This window comes from Manis pentadactyla, chromosome 8, assembly GCF_030020395.1.
Source record: "Manis pentadactyla isolate mManPen7 chromosome 8, mManPen7.hap1, whole genome shotgun sequence".
Lineage (NCBI taxonomy): Eukaryota > Metazoa > Chordata > Mammalia > Pholidota > Manidae > Manis > Manis pentadactyla.
The window spans coordinates 97,287,779-97,308,190 of NC_080026.1; the positions used below are offsets into that span (position 1 = coordinate 97,287,779).

General features: G+C 42.2%; 1 protein-coding gene across 5 annotated transcripts in view; it reads left to right on the forward strand.

Annotated features, from left to right (window-relative positions):
• The window catches only part of KAT6B (lysine acetyltransferase 6B), a 182,357-nt gene extending 163,735 nt beyond the window's left edge, over positions 1-18,622 (forward strand). For all 5 annotated transcript variants that reach the window (XM_057506023.1, XM_057506024.1, XM_036928866.2 and 2 more), the window contains 5 exons: positions 7,917-8,148; positions 8,469-8,628; positions 9,220-9,555; positions 11,697-11,988; positions 14,517-18,622. In XM_057506023.1, coding sequence (XP_057362006.1) covers positions 7,917-8,148; positions 8,469-8,628; positions 9,220-9,555; positions 11,697-11,988; positions 14,517-17,047 — 3,551 coding nt within the window. In that variant the 3' untranslated portion in view covers positions 17,048-18,622. The remainder of the gene's footprint in view (positions 1-7,916; positions 8,149-8,468; positions 8,629-9,219; positions 9,556-11,696; positions 11,989-14,516) is intronic.
• Positions 18,623-20,412: the final 1,790 nt, after the last annotated feature.

The window sequence follows — 20,412 nt, forward strand, 5'->3', positions numbered from 1 at the left end:
ATTGGCAAATTCTTGTTACTTGGATTTTGTAATTTAGATGGGGACATTTTATCCAGGTTTTAACTTGCAAGAATTAAATTAGTTACTGAAACGGTTTTTCAGATTGAATATCTAATGTGGAGTTTTGCCTATTTCTAACAGAAGAAATAATTTTAAAATGTCAAATTACCTCATCTTTTAAATTTTTTTTGTAAATTGGTTTTTCCTAAAACCAGAATTTAAAAGTACTTTGAACTTTGGGAAATAAAAAAAGGTCAAAGAACAGAGCATTATTCTGACACATTTTTTCTAATTTCTGTCACTTTGAAGGCCATGGTCCTCGTACTTTATCATTACCTAACTAGAAGTGCCTCTGAGTGATGAATCTGAACCTTTCTTAGATTTGTAATAGGCATGGGCTTCATGAAGAATGTGGTTACTTCTCAAATTATTTAAGGGAAGGTATTTTAAAAAATTCTTGCCTTCCCCAAATGACTTTGGTTTGGGAATAAGTGATACTGACAAAGTATAATGTCTTTCATTCCATGATCATTTTAACCTTTGTCATAGGTGCTCATTTTCCTAAGAAGGAAATTGAGAGGCTTAATCTATTTCATACAATATCATCTTCTTAGAAATAAAACTAATGTTCTAATACACCAGACCAGGGCCTTGCTCGTGTGGTGACATGCCATATAAAGACAAATATTCCTCAGTTAAATGTTTAAACAAATCTGTGAAGTCTATCAGAGCTCTCTTTAGTGAGTGACCATCTCCTCCCTAGCTTCAGCTCCTAGGTATCTCCATTTCCCCCAAGGTACACCTTCTACTTGGATCTTTCGTTAGGCCCCACTGGTGCCACCACAGTTCTTTGGGGTGGGGTGGAGATGGGGGATTGTTGTTGGAGCCCCCACTCAACATTCTGGCCCAAGATCCTTTACTTAATATAACCCATAATACTTCTGAGACCAGACTGGCCTGAGATAGTCAAGAGATGAGACTGGGTAGCATATACAGTTTTTAAAGGCCCCTAAATGATTCTAATGTGCAGCCAGGATTGAGAACCCCTGGGCTAGACTAGAGGATAGAAAAAAGAAATAAATAGAAGCTCCTCACTGAACTAAATTATCAGTTATAAAATTTCCATTGACTCATCTTTGACTTGTGGCCATCTCACAGGGGACTTTCTCTGGCCCTCCTCACCTCCCAACTCAGGAGCTCATTCACAGATGTTCACCTTTCTTAACACAAGGGCTCCTCAGAGGAGGGGAGACCCCTTCCCTGCCACCTGGTGCCATCTTTGTGAGTTCATATAAGCCTACCCTTTCCCTAGGTGACTGACACAGAATGACCACCCCCTTCAAGGGAGTCCATGGCTACTCACAGAATCATGGAACTCATCCTGTAAATTCTGGCTTGGTCTATAGGTTTACACATACAAACATACACTCACCCACCACAGCAACAGGGGAGTCATGCTCCTACCATACACTTTCCACTGGGGGGAGTTGAAGGAACACCATTCCTCTCCTTAGTGGATTTGGGGGTGGGAGGAGGTGAGTAAGAAAACCGGTGGCCCCTCTGTATAACTGAGAAAGAAGTCAGCACCGGAGTGGTCTGCTGAAGAGCTGTGAGGAGAGAGATCTGAACAAGGGGCTTAGAGAAACAGTGATGTGTGACCCAGGACAGCCATCCTTCCTTCCCCAAAGACCCGCTGTCTCCATTCTGTGGATTTCACCAGCTCAGGCCAATTTCCCAAGGACATGCTCAAGTCTTCTAGAACATTAGGATCTTTGTTCATCTGTCCTGGGACTGTCTCTGGGTTCTCCAGAAGCCCTCAAGCAGTCATTGTTATTGTGGTTTGATGGGTTTGCTGTCCTGACAGTGGTGCTTGAAGTTCAAGGACTTAAGGGCCAGAGGGAATTTGCGGGGCATAGAACTGTGCTTGCTGGGAATTTTCAGTTGCCAATTTCTTGAGATCATTTCTGAGGCAGAATGTTTTTTTTCCCATGGCGTCTTCCCTTAATTAAATTTACATTTGGGTGGTTAGCTGCGGAGATGGGGGAGAACTGTGGGAGGCAGTGGAGTGTATGGAATAGTTTTCAGGTGCCTCAGGCAAAAGTAGTAGAAGAAAGGTGGCTCTTCTCAATCTGCCTCAAGAGCAGTTTTTCTCCTTCTGTCCAAATTTTCCCTTTCCCCTACATTAAAGATATCCTGTCACCAAATGATCTCCTTGAGATTTCATTCAACTACTATGTTAAATAATAATAGCCAACACTGAAATAGGGTTTCTGTAATATGGCAAGCACTGTTCTGCATGCTTTATATTATTTCATTTAATTCTTATGACAATCCTAAGAGACAGGTATTATTCTCTACAGTTTATGGATGAGGAATCTGAAGCACAGAAAGATTAACTTCCCCAAGGTCCCATAGCTGATGCATAGTGGACCCTGGATTCCATTCCAAGCATTATGACTCTAGAACCCTTGCTCTTAACCAACCTGTAGTACCTCTTATGATCTGTCTTACTGTATTCAGAAAATGCCATATTGTTTAAAATACATGTGGCCTTATTGCCTACCTATTAAAAATTCTTGTCATCTTTTACTGAATGTACATAGTCTCAAGAATGGTCCAGGGACTCCTGGGATCCTTAGGCCCTTTCAGGGAGTCTGCAAAGTTACAGCTATTTTCAAAGTAATACTGAGAACGTCTTGGTTCTTTTTACTCTTATATTTTCATGAGTGTACAGTGGAGTTCTCAAGAAATTTTAATGACCTGTGGTATCACAATAGATTGAATACCAAAGCAGAAATGAGAATCTAGCTATTTTCTCTTAAACCAGACATTGAAGAGATTTGCAAAAATGTAAAACAATACCACTCTTCCTCTTTTTTTTGTATTTTAGAAAATGTAATTTTTTCATAAAAAGTTATGTTGACACATAATGGGTTTATTGGTTTTTTAGTGAATTAATAAATACTAGATTTCTCAATAAAATTAATAGGTGTAGCTTTTATAAACCGAAACTCTTAAATATTTTTTAAAATTTAAATAAGTCCTGAGACCAAAAAGTTTGAGAACCACTGATTTAATGTATAAACCCTTCTTTACTCAAGCATAGTCCATGGAATAAGAACTTGTTAGAAATGCAGAATCTCAGGCCCCACCCCAGACCTAGCTATAGGAAGTAGACTTAAGAAGTCTGTTGAAAAGTCAAGCAATATATCTCTTAAAATACAAAATACCTTGAGATCTCTAAATTTCCATTTTTGTGAGAGGGGCATCTGTATCTTATAAAGAATGGAAAGCAGCAGAATTCAGGCAGGTCACAGGTCATTTAAAACATTTCTTTTCTTTTAAAACAATGGGAAGGCTAAGATTCAGCGTCCTTCTTTACTAATTGCAAAATCACCACAAAATTTCAGCAAGGAGACGTAAATAGCCTGTCAAGTTCATTTAACACTGTTTAAATGATAACTTGCCTTTCATCTACTTGGTCACAGAGCTGTATAGCCCCCAAAATCAGTGACAGATAAGAGTAGACTGGTGAATTTCCACCCCCAATCACAAGATACATGGTTAGAGCCATCAGGTTTCCCCTGTTCAAGAGCTACCATAAATCCCTGGCCTGGTGTCAGTTGCCAGGCTCACAGACCCTGTGCTATCTACAGACAGGAACTTCAGCAGGGTTTGCTGAGCTGAGCAGGTGTCTGATGAAAGGTGTGTAATCCTTGAAGATTATCTTCCCCTAAAAGCAGCTAGTTACCCCAAACTCACATAATCCAGACAGATGGGGAGTTGGGAGTAGCTTGCCAGAGTTTACACTTTGGTATCTGAAGGAGTTCATATGGCTTGGTTCCCAGGGGCAGAAGATGAAGGTGCACAAGGGTAAGGGGTGGCCACCTTTGTGGGCGTAAATCCTTACCCATGTTCACACCCTTGCCTAGGAACATTATTCTGCCTCTGGTCAAGTTACAGTCTTGAAATATTACTAGTTTAAAAAGGAATGTTTCATATTAAGCAAGAATAAACCTTGCAGTTAATACACTAGGAGTCCAGTTAATTTGGGAATTTAGGTCTGCAGATAACGTCTTGGCCTCGTCAAGATAGTTCCTTCCTTATTTCAATGGATCTGTCTGCAGTGAAGCAGCTCTACCACTTTTTTTCTCCCCCTAAGAGAGAGTTAACCATTTCAAATGCAAGGGATCAAGGCTAGTTAACAGGAGAACTGATTCGCTAAGTACAAGTAGGTCAGCCTTAACAGGTGAGGTAAATTTGGGTTCCCTGCAGTACCACTTAGAAATGCTTGCTGTTTGCAGACATCACATTGTTCGTATTTTTCCTTTAAGCAAACATCTTGGTAATCTTTTGAATTAAGTGTCTGATCCATACACAGAAACCCAGACCTCACCTTCCCCTAGGTAAGTAAGGTTAAGCTAAAGAGGAAGCCAACTGGTGCTAATATCAAGATAGTTGGTGTGGGTGAGCGGTTTATGCACTAGTCAACTTTCAATTACAAGTCTCCCAAACACAGAGTAAGTGCTGTTCCCCAGCACCTCTGGCTCAGAGACAGTTTAAAGGGAATAATTTCACCAGCAATTAATTATACCACAGCTACTGGGATTTGTCCTCCAAACATCACTTTGTGTTCAGTCTCAACAGCCAGGTTTCCCCAGGAAGAATTCAGGTTTTCTGATGAAAGTATCCTGAGTTAAGGAAAAGTATTAGAGCACCATGGGAATCAATTCACCAGGGGTGTATTGTACTTGTTTCAGATGCTTCAGGATAATACACCGGCTTCCAAGATAAGTGCTTTTTATTTCCCTGCATCTTAGATCAATTATTTGGAATCTTTTTGGTAAGTTAAATTTAAGAGCTGTAACTTAAACCACCACATCTCTATAATTATTCAATAAGTAAATGTTCTTACCAAAAATTATCCTGTCTTACCAATAACTATTCTGTTCTTACCAAAAATCATACAGTAACTATGACTTGAGGAGCCTCGAAAAAAGTAGAAGGAAACAAAAGATGGCAAGAAATCCATTATTTAAAAACAATCCATATTGTGAAATTAAGAGTAGTGAAGCACCACCAGCTACAGGTTTTTTGAGGGAAAGTGCCTGCTGCAATTAAAATTTCCATTCTTTGTTACATCAGCGTGTAGTTCACAAATGGAGTAGAGTAGACACGCTTTTCTACAAAGCTGTGTATTTTCATGTATTACAAGTGGTTTAACTAGTAAGGAATCAAATGTATCCTTGGTCATTTTGATTACTGAAATGGATTCCCTTGAAACCAAAGATTTCTCCTTCAGGAGGAGACTTTGTGGACATACAATTGGCTCTCAGCATGCGTTTGAGTTTCTCCTATTGGTGAAAGCTCCTCGCAGGTCTCATGAGTCAGAAAGAGAAGAAAAAAGCAGCTGTAGGCTATGCAATGACACCTGGACAGCAGCGTTGTGAGGTCTGAAATTGTTGCACATCATCCCTGAAAACCTGGATGTTTTCTGGTTGGAGATTTGGTTGCACACTTTTTCTCCCAGCACTCAGGAAAAGTGTCTCTTTTGGCGGGTGTAAGTGCCTTCGTGCCTTGTCGTCTGCGCTAGTGCAGTATGGAAGTGCTTGCAGTGGAAGCCTGGTGGGCTCAGTGTGCCTGTGCTCGTCGGGGCTCACGGCCCCACTGCCACCTCCCCTGCCGCTTTGGGCCCTGGTACTCTTCTGTGGCAGTGGCAGTGACAGACTGTAGACTGCATCCAAGGGAGTGTCCCAGGAGACAGCCACTTAGCATGGTGGGAGTAGCAGATGCTGAAAGATTTCTGCCTAAATGCTCTCTGCAGACCCGCAACTTGCCTGAGTGTTCCAGTGGCCTCGCCGGCTCAGGCACGGGCCCTGATAAAGTGATTTGTGCCACCTCAGGGTGTGAAAACATGAAACATCTGTGTAAAATATGTTCTGGGGGATTCTGGCTGTTTCCCGTCAGTCCAGAGTAGGGATTGTGGGAAGAGAAGATAGAACAAAGAAATGCATGTGCCTCCTGGGTAAAATTGCTCATCATAGTGGGGGACATGAGGTAGGGAGGGCACATACCACCTTCTGACCACTTTGGTTGTACAGAAATCTTTCTGCTAGACTGTGGGGGGCTTTCTGTCCCCGACTGTGGGGTTCAGATAAAAACCAGTGAGGGGCTAGGGAATTTCACAGCCACTGCAGGGGACTTTTAATTGTGGGGTCTCATGGACAAAAGGGGGATAGTTTCATATCCACAATGCTCTGGTTCTCTCCCCCGACCGGAGTACAGAGCTGGGACCTCCAGCCGACTGAGTACATTTCTCAGCATGTGCCAAGCACTTAGGAGGCAGGTGACGGATGTGCCAATTATCTGTGTTCTGAGACTGGGCACCCTTTGTACTCTGGCAACAGAGAGCTCTTCTCCGTATTGACAGGGTATGATCTGGGCTGGATTCAGCACAGCGGCCATCACTGTTAGCATTCCTGATGCCCTGCTCTTGAAAGCCTCTGTGTGCAGCCGAGTAACGTATCGACAGTGGTCTGACTGTAAAATTTTGTGGTGCATGTTTGCATTCAGTCAGGTACTTTGCACTTAAACATTAGTTAAAGAGACAAATAAGTCAAAAGACTTCAGTAAAACCTGAAGTCAAATATATGCCTATGCTTTATAATGGCATTCAGAGTAAAACCATCGAAATGCAAAATGCTGTGATTATTCCTCTCTAGGGTCAGATTAAATTTCTTGTTCTATATTTCTGCATTAATTACTGTGATTTTGAGAGACAGGAAAATGTATAGGAGGCATTGATTTCTCCTTCTGACCAAAAATCCAAAAGTGAGAGAATTCTTGAGAATGCAGCCATTTTGGAAATGTAGATAAAGAAGAAAAATGCTGAAGATTTGGGTGGTTTATAGAGCAGCATGATTTTGTAATTGCTGCCACCTACCGTATGTGGTTGATGTTTGTTTAAATTTAGGAAGCTCATGACGATAAGGCTGTTGAAATAGATAATTAGAGCAAGGTAGACATCATTAGCTTATAGCATTTCTTCTCTACTCCATAAGTGGCTCTTAATTACCAAGACAGCTGCCAGCTTTCATTCATTACCTTCAAGTGGATTTAAAGTTTTCCTCATTTTAAAGTCCCTCTGCCAAGGAACCTTCACAGTAATGCTGTAGGATACACATTTATAAGCTTACCATGCTCAGGGATTTTCTGAGTATACATCAAACAGTTTGTTTTAAGGAGGTTGTTTGTTTTGTTTTAATTTAATTGTAGGAGGACTGTTCTGGGGTTGGATTATAAATTAATTTCTATGAAAGAGTTGAAAATAGAGGTTAGTGGAGCTGATGTGAGTTGCAGCAGTTGACTTAAAAGATATTCTTTTATTAGTCCTCATACAAAGCTTCAGATCAGCCTGCCAGTTAAATGTAACAAGCAGTATACAGTCAAGTCAACAGAGGCCCTTCTTTTTTATTAAGACCCAGCTGTCAGAGGGTCGTTAGGTCCTTCCTGCGGAAAACAACTTGCCCATTAAAGTTTGGGGTGGTCCCTTGATGACAGGATTTCTGAGTACATGCCTGATACTTAGTTTTTTTAAAGAATCTAAAGTGCATGGGAGACTTGTCAGAAGTAACGTCTTCAACTTTAGCTTTGTTAAATATGCCACTATGCATGTTTAGAATGCTGCTACTAGCTGTGTGGATTAACTTAGAGTGACCCTGCAAAATACTCAGAAGCATAGACTTCTTGGAGATGAAATCACTATAACCGGAAAGGGACCACATACATAAAATTAATTAGTGCACTTCTCTGATGAGATGTTTTTTACCTTGTTGCTACTTTGATTATTTTGAGTGGCCCCTGGTCCAATGTTTGAAAACAACCACAGTGAGGTCACCTTTTGCTTTTCTGCCTAGGCTATTTGCTTTCTAGAAAAGAAGGGCAAGCAGGGTCTCCTGAAAAACCTCTGTCTGATCTGGGCCGCCTGTCCTACCTGGCCTATTGGAAGAGCGTCATCTTAGAGTATCTGTACCACCACCACGACAGGCACATCAGCATCAAGGCAATCAGCAGAGCTACAGGCATGTGCCCACATGACATCGCCACCACCTTGCAGCACCTCCACATGATTGACAAGAGGGATGGCAGGTGAGTACTGATGCCTTGGGCAACCCTGGCTGCCCCTCAAGCATCCCATACCAGAAAAGGTTCCTGGAGTAGGCAGGTTCATTCCATTTAAAGATAAGAGGTTCCCCAAAGATATTATCAAAACCTTTCTCCTAAAGAGAAAACAGGAAGTGACATTTTTTTTTTACTAGCCAAATTTCATTTTGCTATACTTTTTCATTGCTGAGCTTTTCTGATTTTTCCTGACCCATGTACTGTTAGTGCTAGCATATGTCAGTACAGGAAGGGGAAATGAAATTTCACCTTTTGATTACAGTTCGTTCTGCCTCATCACATTACAGATTTGTCATCATTAGAAGGGAAAAGTTGATATTGGGCCACATGGAAAAGCTGAAAACCTGTTCCCGGACCAATGAGCTTGATCCAGAGAGTCTGCGGTGGACCCCAATTTTAATTTCTAATGCTGCAGTTCCTGAAGAAGAGCGAGAGGCAGAAAAAGAGGTAATGATTGGCTTCATCAGCCTGAGTTGTGTAACTTCAATCTTGTAGCATTCTTAAGCTAAGAAAGTCATTAACATGATTGTCAAAGCTTCGTTATGTAGATGGAGCTCGTGAAATGATATGGCACTAATTTATCCTAACTGAGGTTGTATGGTAAGACATGATAATTTTATTGAATTGAGTATGAAAAATGAAACATTTATCATTGATCACAAAGCAGCATTTGTCACTACTGACAGCATGTAATCAGATCACATTTGGTGCTGAGCTCCAGGCTGCAATGTCAATCGATTCTTTGTGTTTATGAACTTGCTTAAAGTGCTCCATGCCAGTGAGCATGTAATGTAGTGATAAAGGACTCAAATCAATTCGCTGCATCATTAAGGTAAATATCCCATGAAACACAATCTTCTTTGATTTGTTATCCTAACTGATGCAAAAGAGTCCTGAGATAATGCAGCTGTAATATTGAGTGGCTGGTGAAACGTCCTGGTCATAAACGACTTAGAGATCCTCTGCCTTTGATCCTTAGAAGCTCTGGCTGTGTAACTGCCCTCTCACTGGCTCGCCATTTTTACCCTCCCTGCATAGGCTGAGCAGTTAATGGAACAAGCTAGCTGCTGGGAAAAGGAGGAGCAAGAAGTCCTGTCATCTAGAGCTAACAGTAGGCAATCACCTGCAAAAGTACAATCGAAAAATAAATATTTGCATTCCCCGGAGAGCCGGCCAGTGGCAGGGGAGCGAGGGCAGCTGACGGAGCTGTCTAAAGACAGCAGTGAAGAAGAGGAGGAGGAAGAAGAGGAAGAAGAGGAGGAGGAGGAAGAGGAGGAGGAGGATGACGACGACGATGAAGAGGAAGAAGAAGAAAACATTCAAAGTTCTCCTCCAAGATTGACTAAACCACAGTCAGTTGCCATAAAGAGAAAGGTGTGTGTCCGTTTAGATTTTCAGTCAGGGAGTCAGTTTCAATCAAATCATCTTTGTCATGGCAGACATTCTATCTGTTAATATTCGTTTCACTCTCTATTCTTTAGATGTAGTTTATTTTGTGTCCAGTCCCATTAAGCATGTATCATCATCATACCAACATAGTTTATCTTACAGTCATGTTTGTGTTCCCCTTTTGAGGTTTGTTAGTGCTGTGACAGGAAGCCAGGGACAGGAAACCAGGGACAGGCAGCCTCCTAGTTTAGTAGTTACTGCCACCTGCTGGTTTGTGGGACTAGAGTCACTCAGACTTTGGGAACAGAGAAGGGCTCTGGAAAGCATGTTGAAACCACCCTTTGATGAATTTAAATGAAAACACTAAGACCTGGAGAGGCTAGGAGACTTGTCCAAGGTCACACAACTAGCCAGAACCCAACAAGTGCTCAGGCTCCAAGCCCTGCTCTCCTGATGCTGTTTCTTTTTCTTGTTCTTGGCATAGAATTGTTAGAAGGTATGTTAGGCCCTTCATTTTGATACTGGTATTTTGCATTTGGAGCCAAGTACACATTACTGAAATGTCTCACATCTTAGTAGCCTTCTGTTTTCTCTAGAAACACCCTATGCAAAAGGTTAAAAAAGTTAATTTTGTCTTTAGGTAACTGCTGAACCCTAACTTGGTGACATAGAGAGGGTTAAAATATTATTAATATAGCCAAGACTACTAGAGATAACCCAGGTTAAGGCTCTGCCCCCAGGCCATCCTTTGCGGTGTCTGTTGAAGACCCTGCTGTTCTAACTGCCATCTCAGCGCACTTTCCTCTAAGCCTGGCCATCTTCTAGTGGAAGAGCAGCTGCAGGGAGGTGGTGGGAAGGAGCATCTCTAAAGAGCCTGAAATCCCTGCAGGCTTCTGGATAATGTTTTCATTTCTTACAAGGCAAATGTATTTATGTGTTAAGTATATAACAAAATTAATTTGTTTTAAAAACATCAAAAACCAGAACCATCCAAGGTATGATAAGGACTAGTGTTGTGTAAAGACAACCAGTTTTTTATATTAGCTATACTTGTGTTCAGGAAACTTCTAGTGGATTAAGGAGGACAGGCTGACCAGGCATTAGTAATCATAAATGTTAAATTACAGAATATGATTATCAGGCTTATGTGTACACTTCAGTGAGCATTCAGAGTTAAAAATGTAAGACAGTTATTCTTGGATATAGTTTACTGAGAGTTTGAGTTTTAACCAAGAATATTGAACCTTTCTTTGTAACATATTTTCAGTAATTTTCCAGGCCCATTATTGACATAATTACATTTAGCAGCAAATCTACCTGTTACCCTGTTGTTGAATATTGTATCATTAAATACTTTTTGCTTGAGAAAAAGTATTTTATAATTGCAGTTGTGGAGAGTCATTTGTGCCAACCTTTACTGCAATCAGAAAAAAAATATTTTATATAAATAAGATCATACAAGTCTTAAAGTTTTTTAGAGGCCTTCTATAATAAAATATTTTGTAAAATTACCAGTTGCTGATATTCCTGCAGCCCCCAATACGTGGTGACACTGTAAAGATTTGAACAATACAGTAATCCTTTCTTTAAGTACCTTTTCCCCTTCCCTTTGCATCATTGCTGAAGTCCTGTGCTAGTCTTGTACACCTTCCTATTTCCTGTAGGGCTTTGCCTGTAGTAGGTGCTTCTTGAACAGATACCAAGGATTGAATGAGTGACCCAGTGGTCAGTTAATTACTGCAACAATGTTGATAGAATGATGACTTAATAGCCTCCATGTACAGGATATTGATGCCAGCAAGGATATTGAAGCCAGCAAGTACCGCTGGAAAATATGCTAGAAGAGCAAACCTTTGCTTTTAAAAATCTACAGTTAAGCTGCTGAGATGTTCCCTTTCAAAGCATCTGCTTGAGTAAATAACTGTTTTATTTGGAAAACACTTGCCTCTGTAGTTGGAGCCCGAGAGGGATGTTAAACATCAGATCTGAGGTTAAGTACAAAGGCATTACAGAAGTCTTCACGTGTAGGATTCTCAGACACGCTTTCAGTACTTGTTTGCAGCATATTGACTCAACCATTTAATTTCTCATGAGCTCTTATGTATTATGTTTGGAATTAATTTCAGAGGCCTTTTGTACTAAAGAAGAAAAGGGGTCGTAAACGCCGGAGGATCAACAGCAGTGTAACAACTGAGACCATTTCTGAGACAACAGAAGTACTGAATGAGCCCTTTGACAACTCAGACGAGGAGAGGCCAATGCCGCAGCTGGAGCCTACCTGTGAGATTGAAGTGGAGGAAGGTGGTGGGAAGCCAGTCTTGAGAAAAGCGTTCCAACATCAGTCTGGGAAGAAAAGACAAACAGAGGAAGAGGAAGGAAAAGACAATCATTGCTTTAAGAATGCCGACCCTTGTAGAAGTAAGTGGAGGAATTACAAAAATCTTACCCTTGTGTATGTCTGTATATTACTGCCAAAAAGCAGGCACCCAGAGTTACACCCAGAGGCATCTCGGAGATTGTGCCCACCCACCAGGAATAAGTGCTCGTTTGTCCTTTCTCATTCATGAAAGGTTCTTTCTCCTTCCTGGAATTGGATTTTATGTTAAACAACTTCTAAGGCCAGAACATTCCTCTGCATGAGTTTGAGGAATTTGGCTTATCCTCAAAAACTGAAGTCTCTCAATAAGAAACGCAGTGCATTTCCTTGATTTCTAATATGTGCTTTTATTTAAACAATATTTCTGAAATCAGGGTGTAATGATAAATGTGAGCGTTGAATGCAGTCATTTCTTTTCTCTGAAAAACAAGTATTAGTAAACTAATGGTGCATTTTATATCAGTGGTGTCTTAGGATATATTATCAAGAAATATCTAAACTCACCCACACCATCAGTATTAGCTTTGACAATATAGGATAATGTAGAAATCGGGAAATTATCCTTCCTTTAAAATATTTATAGTTTGCTATTGACAGGGACACCCCATCCTCAAAAAAACACTGAACACCAGTGACCTGACTTTGCTGCCCTGTTTAAAAGCCGCCATTCCTTGCATGTTGGGCTAGGAACTTAAGCTCCCAGCTGCATCATGAGGGTTTGTGGGACAGTCTCTCCACTCTGCAGCTGACATGAGTCTATTCAAAAGTTTACCTTGTTCCAACCTAGGAACAGGCCACCTCTGGAAACTGCAGGTGTCACTCCTGCTTTTGAAAAGCCACAATTCTAAAAACGTGCACGAGCATCTGCATAACTTCCTTAGTTAACAGGAATACCGGGCTGCCGAAAGTGCTCCTATGCGGCTGACGTCTCACCCTGGGTGTAGGGAATCCAGGCCTCATTCTTTAGTTCCGTTAAACATACAAACATACAAACAACAACAGACTGCACCAAGAGATCATTTTTTTGTGGACATTGAGCCTTATTTCCACTTAGCTGTCTTAGGAGCCTGTAAATGAATCATCACTGCCATAATTTTCCACTTTGTGCCCTTTGCTTTTAAAATTTTTGAGTGGCCATGTTATGCCTGATTCTTTTGAGGATCTTCTTTCTTAAAAAATAATTATTAGAAAACTCATTTTCTAATGTTGAGAGGTGTTCCTACAAAAGCTGGTAGGTCCAATGGCATATGAGATAAGAGTGTTGAATCCCAGGGTGCTGGCCTAGCTATGCCTGCCTGTGTGAACAGAGATGAAACTACTGAGATGACTCTGAACTGTGTATTGTACTTTGCACTCTGAAGGAATCCGTCTCCATCATACGCACATTCTTTTCAGCTAGCCAGTTTGAATGTAATATTTGGCAGGTAAGTTTATGTGTAATCCTTTTATTATATAAATGAGCTAAGAGCTTACCTTCCTGTACACTGATTGAATTAGAAATCACTCCATTCTGGCAAGAGGGGCTCTCTGTTCCACAGTGATGGTGAGATCTTATTTTCATTCTCCAAAATAGTGTTTCTAATAAAGCTATTTCTCCTTGTAAAGCTTTTCTTTTAAATGACCCCTCTGGGAGAGCAGTGTGAGCTTTAATTTTCTAAAGATCTTAAGAAGACTTAGGTGTTCTTTATTTGTATCTACTCATATATTCGTCTGCTTTCTTATATTTATATAAATATATTTACATAAATGTTTACATTTATGTGCATAGAGGTACAGTAAAAAATTAGATTAACTGAATTAAAATGAGCCTGACACTTAGAGTTTGTCTCTCATTCAGTTTAATATTCAAACCTTACATTTAAGCAGCAAATTGATCCAAAATACAGTGTGGACGGAATTGGTGATAAAAAGAATACCTGTATTTTAAAAGTTTAGTAATTTCATAGTAAATATACTACAGTTTGTTTCATACAAAAATGAGTAGCCTGCAGTAGATCACAGGTGCATTTGTATTTTGTGTATTGTTATTTATTCGTTGGTTTCTGAGATCATTTAAATGTAGTAAATGTTCACAAACAGAAGTTCACTTTCTCAGGATAGATATGTGAGTTAGGCCTCTATTCATTGCCCCAGTATAGTAATGTTTGGGTATGAGCTAGTATTAACCTCTTTCCCCTGTAGTTCCTAATTTATACATGTTCAAATTGATTTTAGATTGTGGAATTCTGGGATTTTCATCAGAGAATATTTTGTTTGTTAAATTCAAATAAGTTTCTTCTAGTTGCCAGTATCCATGTGCTTCCTATAAAAAGTACAGCTTTCTGTTGAAAGAAGAGGAAGGAGAGAGAGTGTGTGTGGGTGTGTAGAATATATTATTTTCCCAGGCCTGTGTTATTTACTCTCTTTATACCACAATATTATTTTATATTAGTTTTGATTGTGTCTTTAGGATCAACTCTTAACATACTAAATTGAAAGCAGTTTTGCTAATTAATTTGGAAGAATGAATTCAAGTTGTTCATGGTTGTGCTCTCTAAGACTGTTTTTCTTCCCCTTTCTGTCTCCTAAGACAATATGGGTGATGATGCAAATAACTTGAAAGAAGGCAGCAGAGACAATCCTGAACCTCTAAAGTGCAAACAAGCATGGCCAAAAGGAACAAAGCGTGGTCTGTCTAAGTGGAGGCCAAGCAAAGAGAGGAAGACTGGATTTAAACTGAACTTGTACACGCCGCCAGAAACACCCATGGAACCTGAGGCCCAGCCAGCAGCGGAGGAGCAGAGGGAGACTGCAGACGGCAGGCCCAGCCCCGCCCCCGCCGGGACTGAGGGGGAGGCTGGGGAGGCCGGGGAGTCCCTGCTGCCTCGGGATGAAAACAGAAGGGAGGAAACCTGCGTGCCTGGAAGTCCAAGCAAATCACCAGGTGACAAACCGGAAGGCGATCTGGTCAAACCTGAGGAGGAGGAAGAGGAGGAGGAGGCAGATGACGACGAAGAGGAAGAAGGAGGAAATGTAGAGAAGCCCCCTGGTGGTGCTGAGAGTCAGGGGAAAGAGGAACCAGACGCCCGCACGGACGGAGGGCACCCTGGGCCCTTGGATGACCAGGAAGAGGAGGAGGAAGAGGACGAAGAGCCGTTGCACACTGAGGGCCACGATGCGGATGACGAAGACGACGGGCACGTGGAGCCCGCGGAAGGGGAGAGAGAAGAGCGCCCGAGAGAGGCCTTCGCAGGAGTACTAGAAAGCCCGGGGGCTTTTTTAGACCTTAGCGTCCAGCCTAGTCACGCGGACCCAGAGGTCTTAATGCACTGTGGTGCCGACCTTGCAGCTCCATGTACCAGCGAGCCCGAGGAGCTGGCCGGAGACACTGACGCCCCGCCGGAATCTGATGAGGAACCCGCAGGAGGGCAGGCGCAGGTGCAGGGCCAAAAGAACAGTGAAGGCGTAGACCCTGAGTTCAAAGAAGGAAACGCGGCGACCATAGAGATCGACTCTGAGACTGTCCAGGCAGTTCAGTCTTTGACCCAGGAGAACAGTGAACAGGAAGATACCTTTCAGGATTGTGCTGAGACTCAAGAAGCCTGTAGAAGCCTACAGAGCTACTCCCATGCAGACCAAAGTCCACAGATCGCCACCGCCCTGGACGATTGCCAGCAGTCAGACCACAGTAGCCCAGTCTCATCCGTCCATTCCCATCCTAGCCAGTCAGTACGTTCCGTCAGCAGCCCAAGTGTCCCTGCCCTGGAGAACAGCTATGCCCAAATAAGCCCAGATCAAAGTGCCATCTCAGTGCCATCTCTGCAGAACATGGAGACCAGTCCAATGATGGATGTCCCATCAGTTTCCGATCATTCACAGCAAGTTGTAGACAGCGGATTTAGTGACCTGGGCAGTATTGAGAGCACAACGGAGAACTATGAAAACCCAAGCAGCTATGATTCCACCATGGGCGGCAGCATTTGCGGAAACGGCTCTTCGCAGAATAGCTGCTCCTATAGCAACCTCACGTCTAGCAGTCTGACACAGAGCAGCTGTGCTGTCACCCAGCAGATGTCCAACATCAGCGGGAGCTGCAGCATGCTGCAGCAGGCGAGCATCAGCTCTCCCCCGACCTGCAGCGTCAAGTCTCCTCAAGGCTGCGTGGCCGAGAGGCCTCCGAGCAGCAGTCAGCAGCTGGCTCAGTGCAGCATGGCCGCCAGCTTCTCGCCGCCGATGCAGCTAGCCGAGATCCCTGAGGCCAGCAACGCCAGCCTGGGCCTGTATGAACGAATGGGGCAGAGCGACTTTGGGGCTGGGCATTACCCACAGCCGTCAGCCACCTTCAGCCTTGCCAAACTACAGCAGTTAACTAATACACTTATTGATCATTCATTGCCTTACAGCCATTCCGCTGCTGTAACTTCCTATGCAAACAGTGCCTCTTTGTCCACACCACTAAGTAACACAGGGCTTGTTCAGCTTTCTCAGTCTCCGCACTCCGTCCCTGGGGGACCCCAAGCACAAGCGACCATGACCCCACCCCCCAACTTAACTCCTCCTCCGATGAATCTGCCACCGCCTCTTTTGCAACGAAACATGGCTGCATCAAATATTGGCATCTCCCACAGCCAAAGACTGCAAACCCAGATCGCCAGCAAGGGCCACGTCTCCATGAGAACCAAAGCGGCGTCTCTGTCACCAGCTGCTGCCACCCATCAGTCGCAAATCTATGGGCGCTCCCAGACTGTAGCCATGCAGGGTCCTACACGGACTTTAACGATGCAAAGAGGCATGAACATGAGTGTGAACCTGATGCCAGCCCCGGCCTACAATGTCAACTCTGTGAACATGAACATGAACACGCTCAATGCCATGAACGGGTACGGCATGTCCCAGCCAATGATGAACAGCGGCTACCACGGCAACCATGGCTACATGAATCAAACACCCCAGTACCCTATGCAGATGCAGATGGGCATGATGGGAACCCAGCCGTATGCCCAGCAGCCCATGCAGACCCCGCCCCACGGCAACATGGTGTACACAGCCCCTGGGCATCACGGTTACATGAACACAGGCATGTCCAAACAGTCTCTCAATGGGTCCTATATGAGAAGGTAGGCAACATGGGCAGTCACAGAACTCCCTGGGCACCACTATTGGACTGATCTGCACAAATACCTTCGAAGAGTACGATTTCAAAACCAGCAATTGGTGTGAATGCAAAAACATTTGTTGGCACCATTTATTAAAAAAAAAAAAAGCTGTATGCAGCAGAAAGCCTTATACAAGTTGTTTTTCTTTCTTTTTTCTTTTTTGGTACTGTTGTTTCTGTTACTTTTATATAAAATTCTCTGCAAAGGAAGGCCTCTCTTTGGACTACAATTTGGAGACAGCCACTTGTTGTGCCTGCTTCCATTAAACAATGTGGATATCAAGCCCCTCCCCACCAAATTATCTGTTTTAATACTGAACCTAGAGCTTTTTTTTCTTCCCTGTCCACTCCATGTAAATGCCTTTAGCATTTCAGTTATTGTATATTTTGTTTAAGGTGACACTTCAGCATGCCGCTAATGTCTTTGTTAGTGACAGTGCATTTTGTAGTACTGTACAAGTGTTGTGCTAACGGTAAGCCATTTCTTAAGTTTTTTGCCTTGATTAGGGTGCCCTAATTTGAGGGTTTAAAAAAAACTATATTTTTGTTAATTATAAAACTGTAAAGAGCTATAAAAGCTATTCCCATTTGGTTAGTCAAAAGGGTTTTATTGCTAAATGTTTGGTGTAAAGTTGAGACCCTTTTCCATTTTGGTGACAGATTTCTTTGGGGAAAAAAGGCAGCTTTCTGTTTTATAAATGCAGACTTCTGTTTATTGAATGAAGCATATCTCAGTGTTTATCTGTCAGGTTTTGAAACATTTCATATATGTCCAAATACTTGGCAGGATTTAAAAAAAAATAGTGAATTTGGTGTAAAGTTGCTATTTTATGGAAATGCCTCTAACTTTACATTTTCATTCCATCTGTAGATTTTTCTATCTTTATAAAATATTGGAGTTATTTTTTAAGGAAAAATAGAAAAGTAGCTTGTGAATAGCTCAAACTAAGCTGACAAATCGCATGTAAAAAAGCAAAAAAGTTATTTGTGTCTGTTTATATTGCTTCCTTTTTGTAGCCTTTGTACCTGTACAGGGTGACTGTAAGGGCCAAGCAGGAGAGGCGTAATCCTTGTATAAAATAGGAGCCAGCAACACTCTTGTATTTATCTGTTCTCTTTTTAGTCAGTCACTTCAAGGAAAAAACAAAACAAAACAAAAAAAACTGTACATTTTAACATAAAATAAATTATGATGAGCCATTTTTAGCCTCTTGTGTCCTGTCATATTATGATTGCTAGAGAATGACCAATTGAACTGTATCGTGTGTCACATCTCAGAACACATACACATTTTGGGAAAATAAATTATTTAGTGTAAATTGGAGTTATGAGATTTTCTGATTTGTTTTGACTTTGGGGGAGGGGTTGGCAATAAATAAGAGTAATATCTAATAAAACCATCACATATACCAAATACCTATTTAATAAATTAATTTATAATGGATTTTAATGCTTTTCATGAAAGTTTATTTTATGCTAGTGCATACCTTCTGTATGCCAATCATTGTCTTTAAAATAAAGTGAATTTGTTTTTTTCTTTTTGACTTTGATCTTCATTTGCAAAGGGATCCTGCACAGATATTAAGTTGCCTCATTTGTACAGTCTATATAAATACCCCTCAGGGCTTAGTACAAACTTAGCAGTAGCAAACTTCAGTTTTATAGAGACTAATACCAAAAAAACACCCAATTTGGGATTGTATGTTTGAAAAATCATTTTCTTAAAAAAAAAAGTGTGAAAATTTTGCTATGTTGTGAATGAGTGATTGGATGTTTTCTTTAGAATCTATAAAGTTCAGGGGAAAAAGACTCAATGTTCACAAACATTTTATGGCATTCTGAGAAAGTTCTGTCTGACTGTTAAAACATTGGGTTATACAAGCGACAAGCCTAGAAATGAACACTTGCCTTCGCGCCCATGTGGAACTGGTCCGTTAAGCCCTCAAAGTGTCTAAATGTGGGTGCTCCCAACTCTCCCTTGAAGCCAGTCACTACTTTTACACCTCTTGGAGGATGAATGTTGCTTTTCCGTCAGTGGTTTCACAAAAAATCAGGGGTCATACAGCTCACAGACACAAACCTTAAAGCAGACTCAGACTGGAACTCTGAGAAGGGAGGGTAGTGCTGGCCCCCGAGGAACAGGCCGCATGGGGAGAGGACACCCAGCCGTGTTTTGCCCTGTCCTCTTACTCAGCATTTCTCGTTCACAGTTACAAAGCATTCTGGGTTTAGTGTCAAGAACTGATCTTTTGGTCCCTTCCTTAAACAACTGCATGTTGGTGGGGGAATAGCTGGAATGGCGGAGGGAAGGCTTCCAAGAAGACACTTCGGCAAGGGCTGCCGTCCCCAAGGGGAGAAGAGGACCTTTGAAATGCAGTGCTGGTAGGAAAGGAAACCTCTACTTTGCCTTCAAAGTGGGGAGGTGACAGTGGGCTACGTGTTTGAATCAATTGCTGCATCAGCTGGGAAGCAACTGAGGCTCTTAGCCCAGTGCGTCCACCCATCAGTCAAGAGGGCTGTGCCTGAGCCAGGGCCTGCTAACAATCTGATCAGAAGCTATTCAGAATCTTCCACAGGCCCTATCTTGAAAACTTAACGTATTTAATCTCTTTCCTCTTGTGTTAAGGTTCTTAGGGGACTGAGATTCCCTCAGCGTCCCCTTTGGCAAAGGCTTGCGAGTCACACCCTATGGTTTGTGTGATGCCTGGGCACCATTACCCCACATTCTACCTGCTGTCTAAGAACCATACCTGGCAACCTGACACCCTAATGTTTCACAGGCTCCCTAAGGACAGCAGCATAGACAGGTACAGGCACCCCTCTGCTGGTCCCAAGGACCAACATTCATTGACGGGAACAGAAAAGCTTAGCATAGATGAAAAACTGCTAATCTGAAGTGACCTCGAAACCCTGCGTGTTCCCCTGACTTACCCACTCCCATTAGAGAAGTCATTTCAGACCTACATATGACACCGAGGGCCCTAGGTTTATCAGGACTGAACTGTTACCAGTATGTTGAGATTCATTAGCAGGTCACATCTTTTAAACCCAGTTATGTGTTCTTTTTTTACATTTTATGAGTCTTAACAAGTAGTTGTCAGTTGCCAGCCAGCCTTTTTCAGTAATTCCCATGGTGCCCACCCAGGTGTAAGGGCATCAGCCTTTCTTGCCACCATTCTGTTTTAGAAAGAATGACTCAGTGGTACAAAGCTTTCACAACAGCCTTCCATGTGATCCACACACTCAACCCTGTGCAGGAAAAGGAGTGTCTCCAGTTCACAGATGAGATTGAGGCTCAAGGAACTTAAATTACTGCCTAAATTCACTCAGT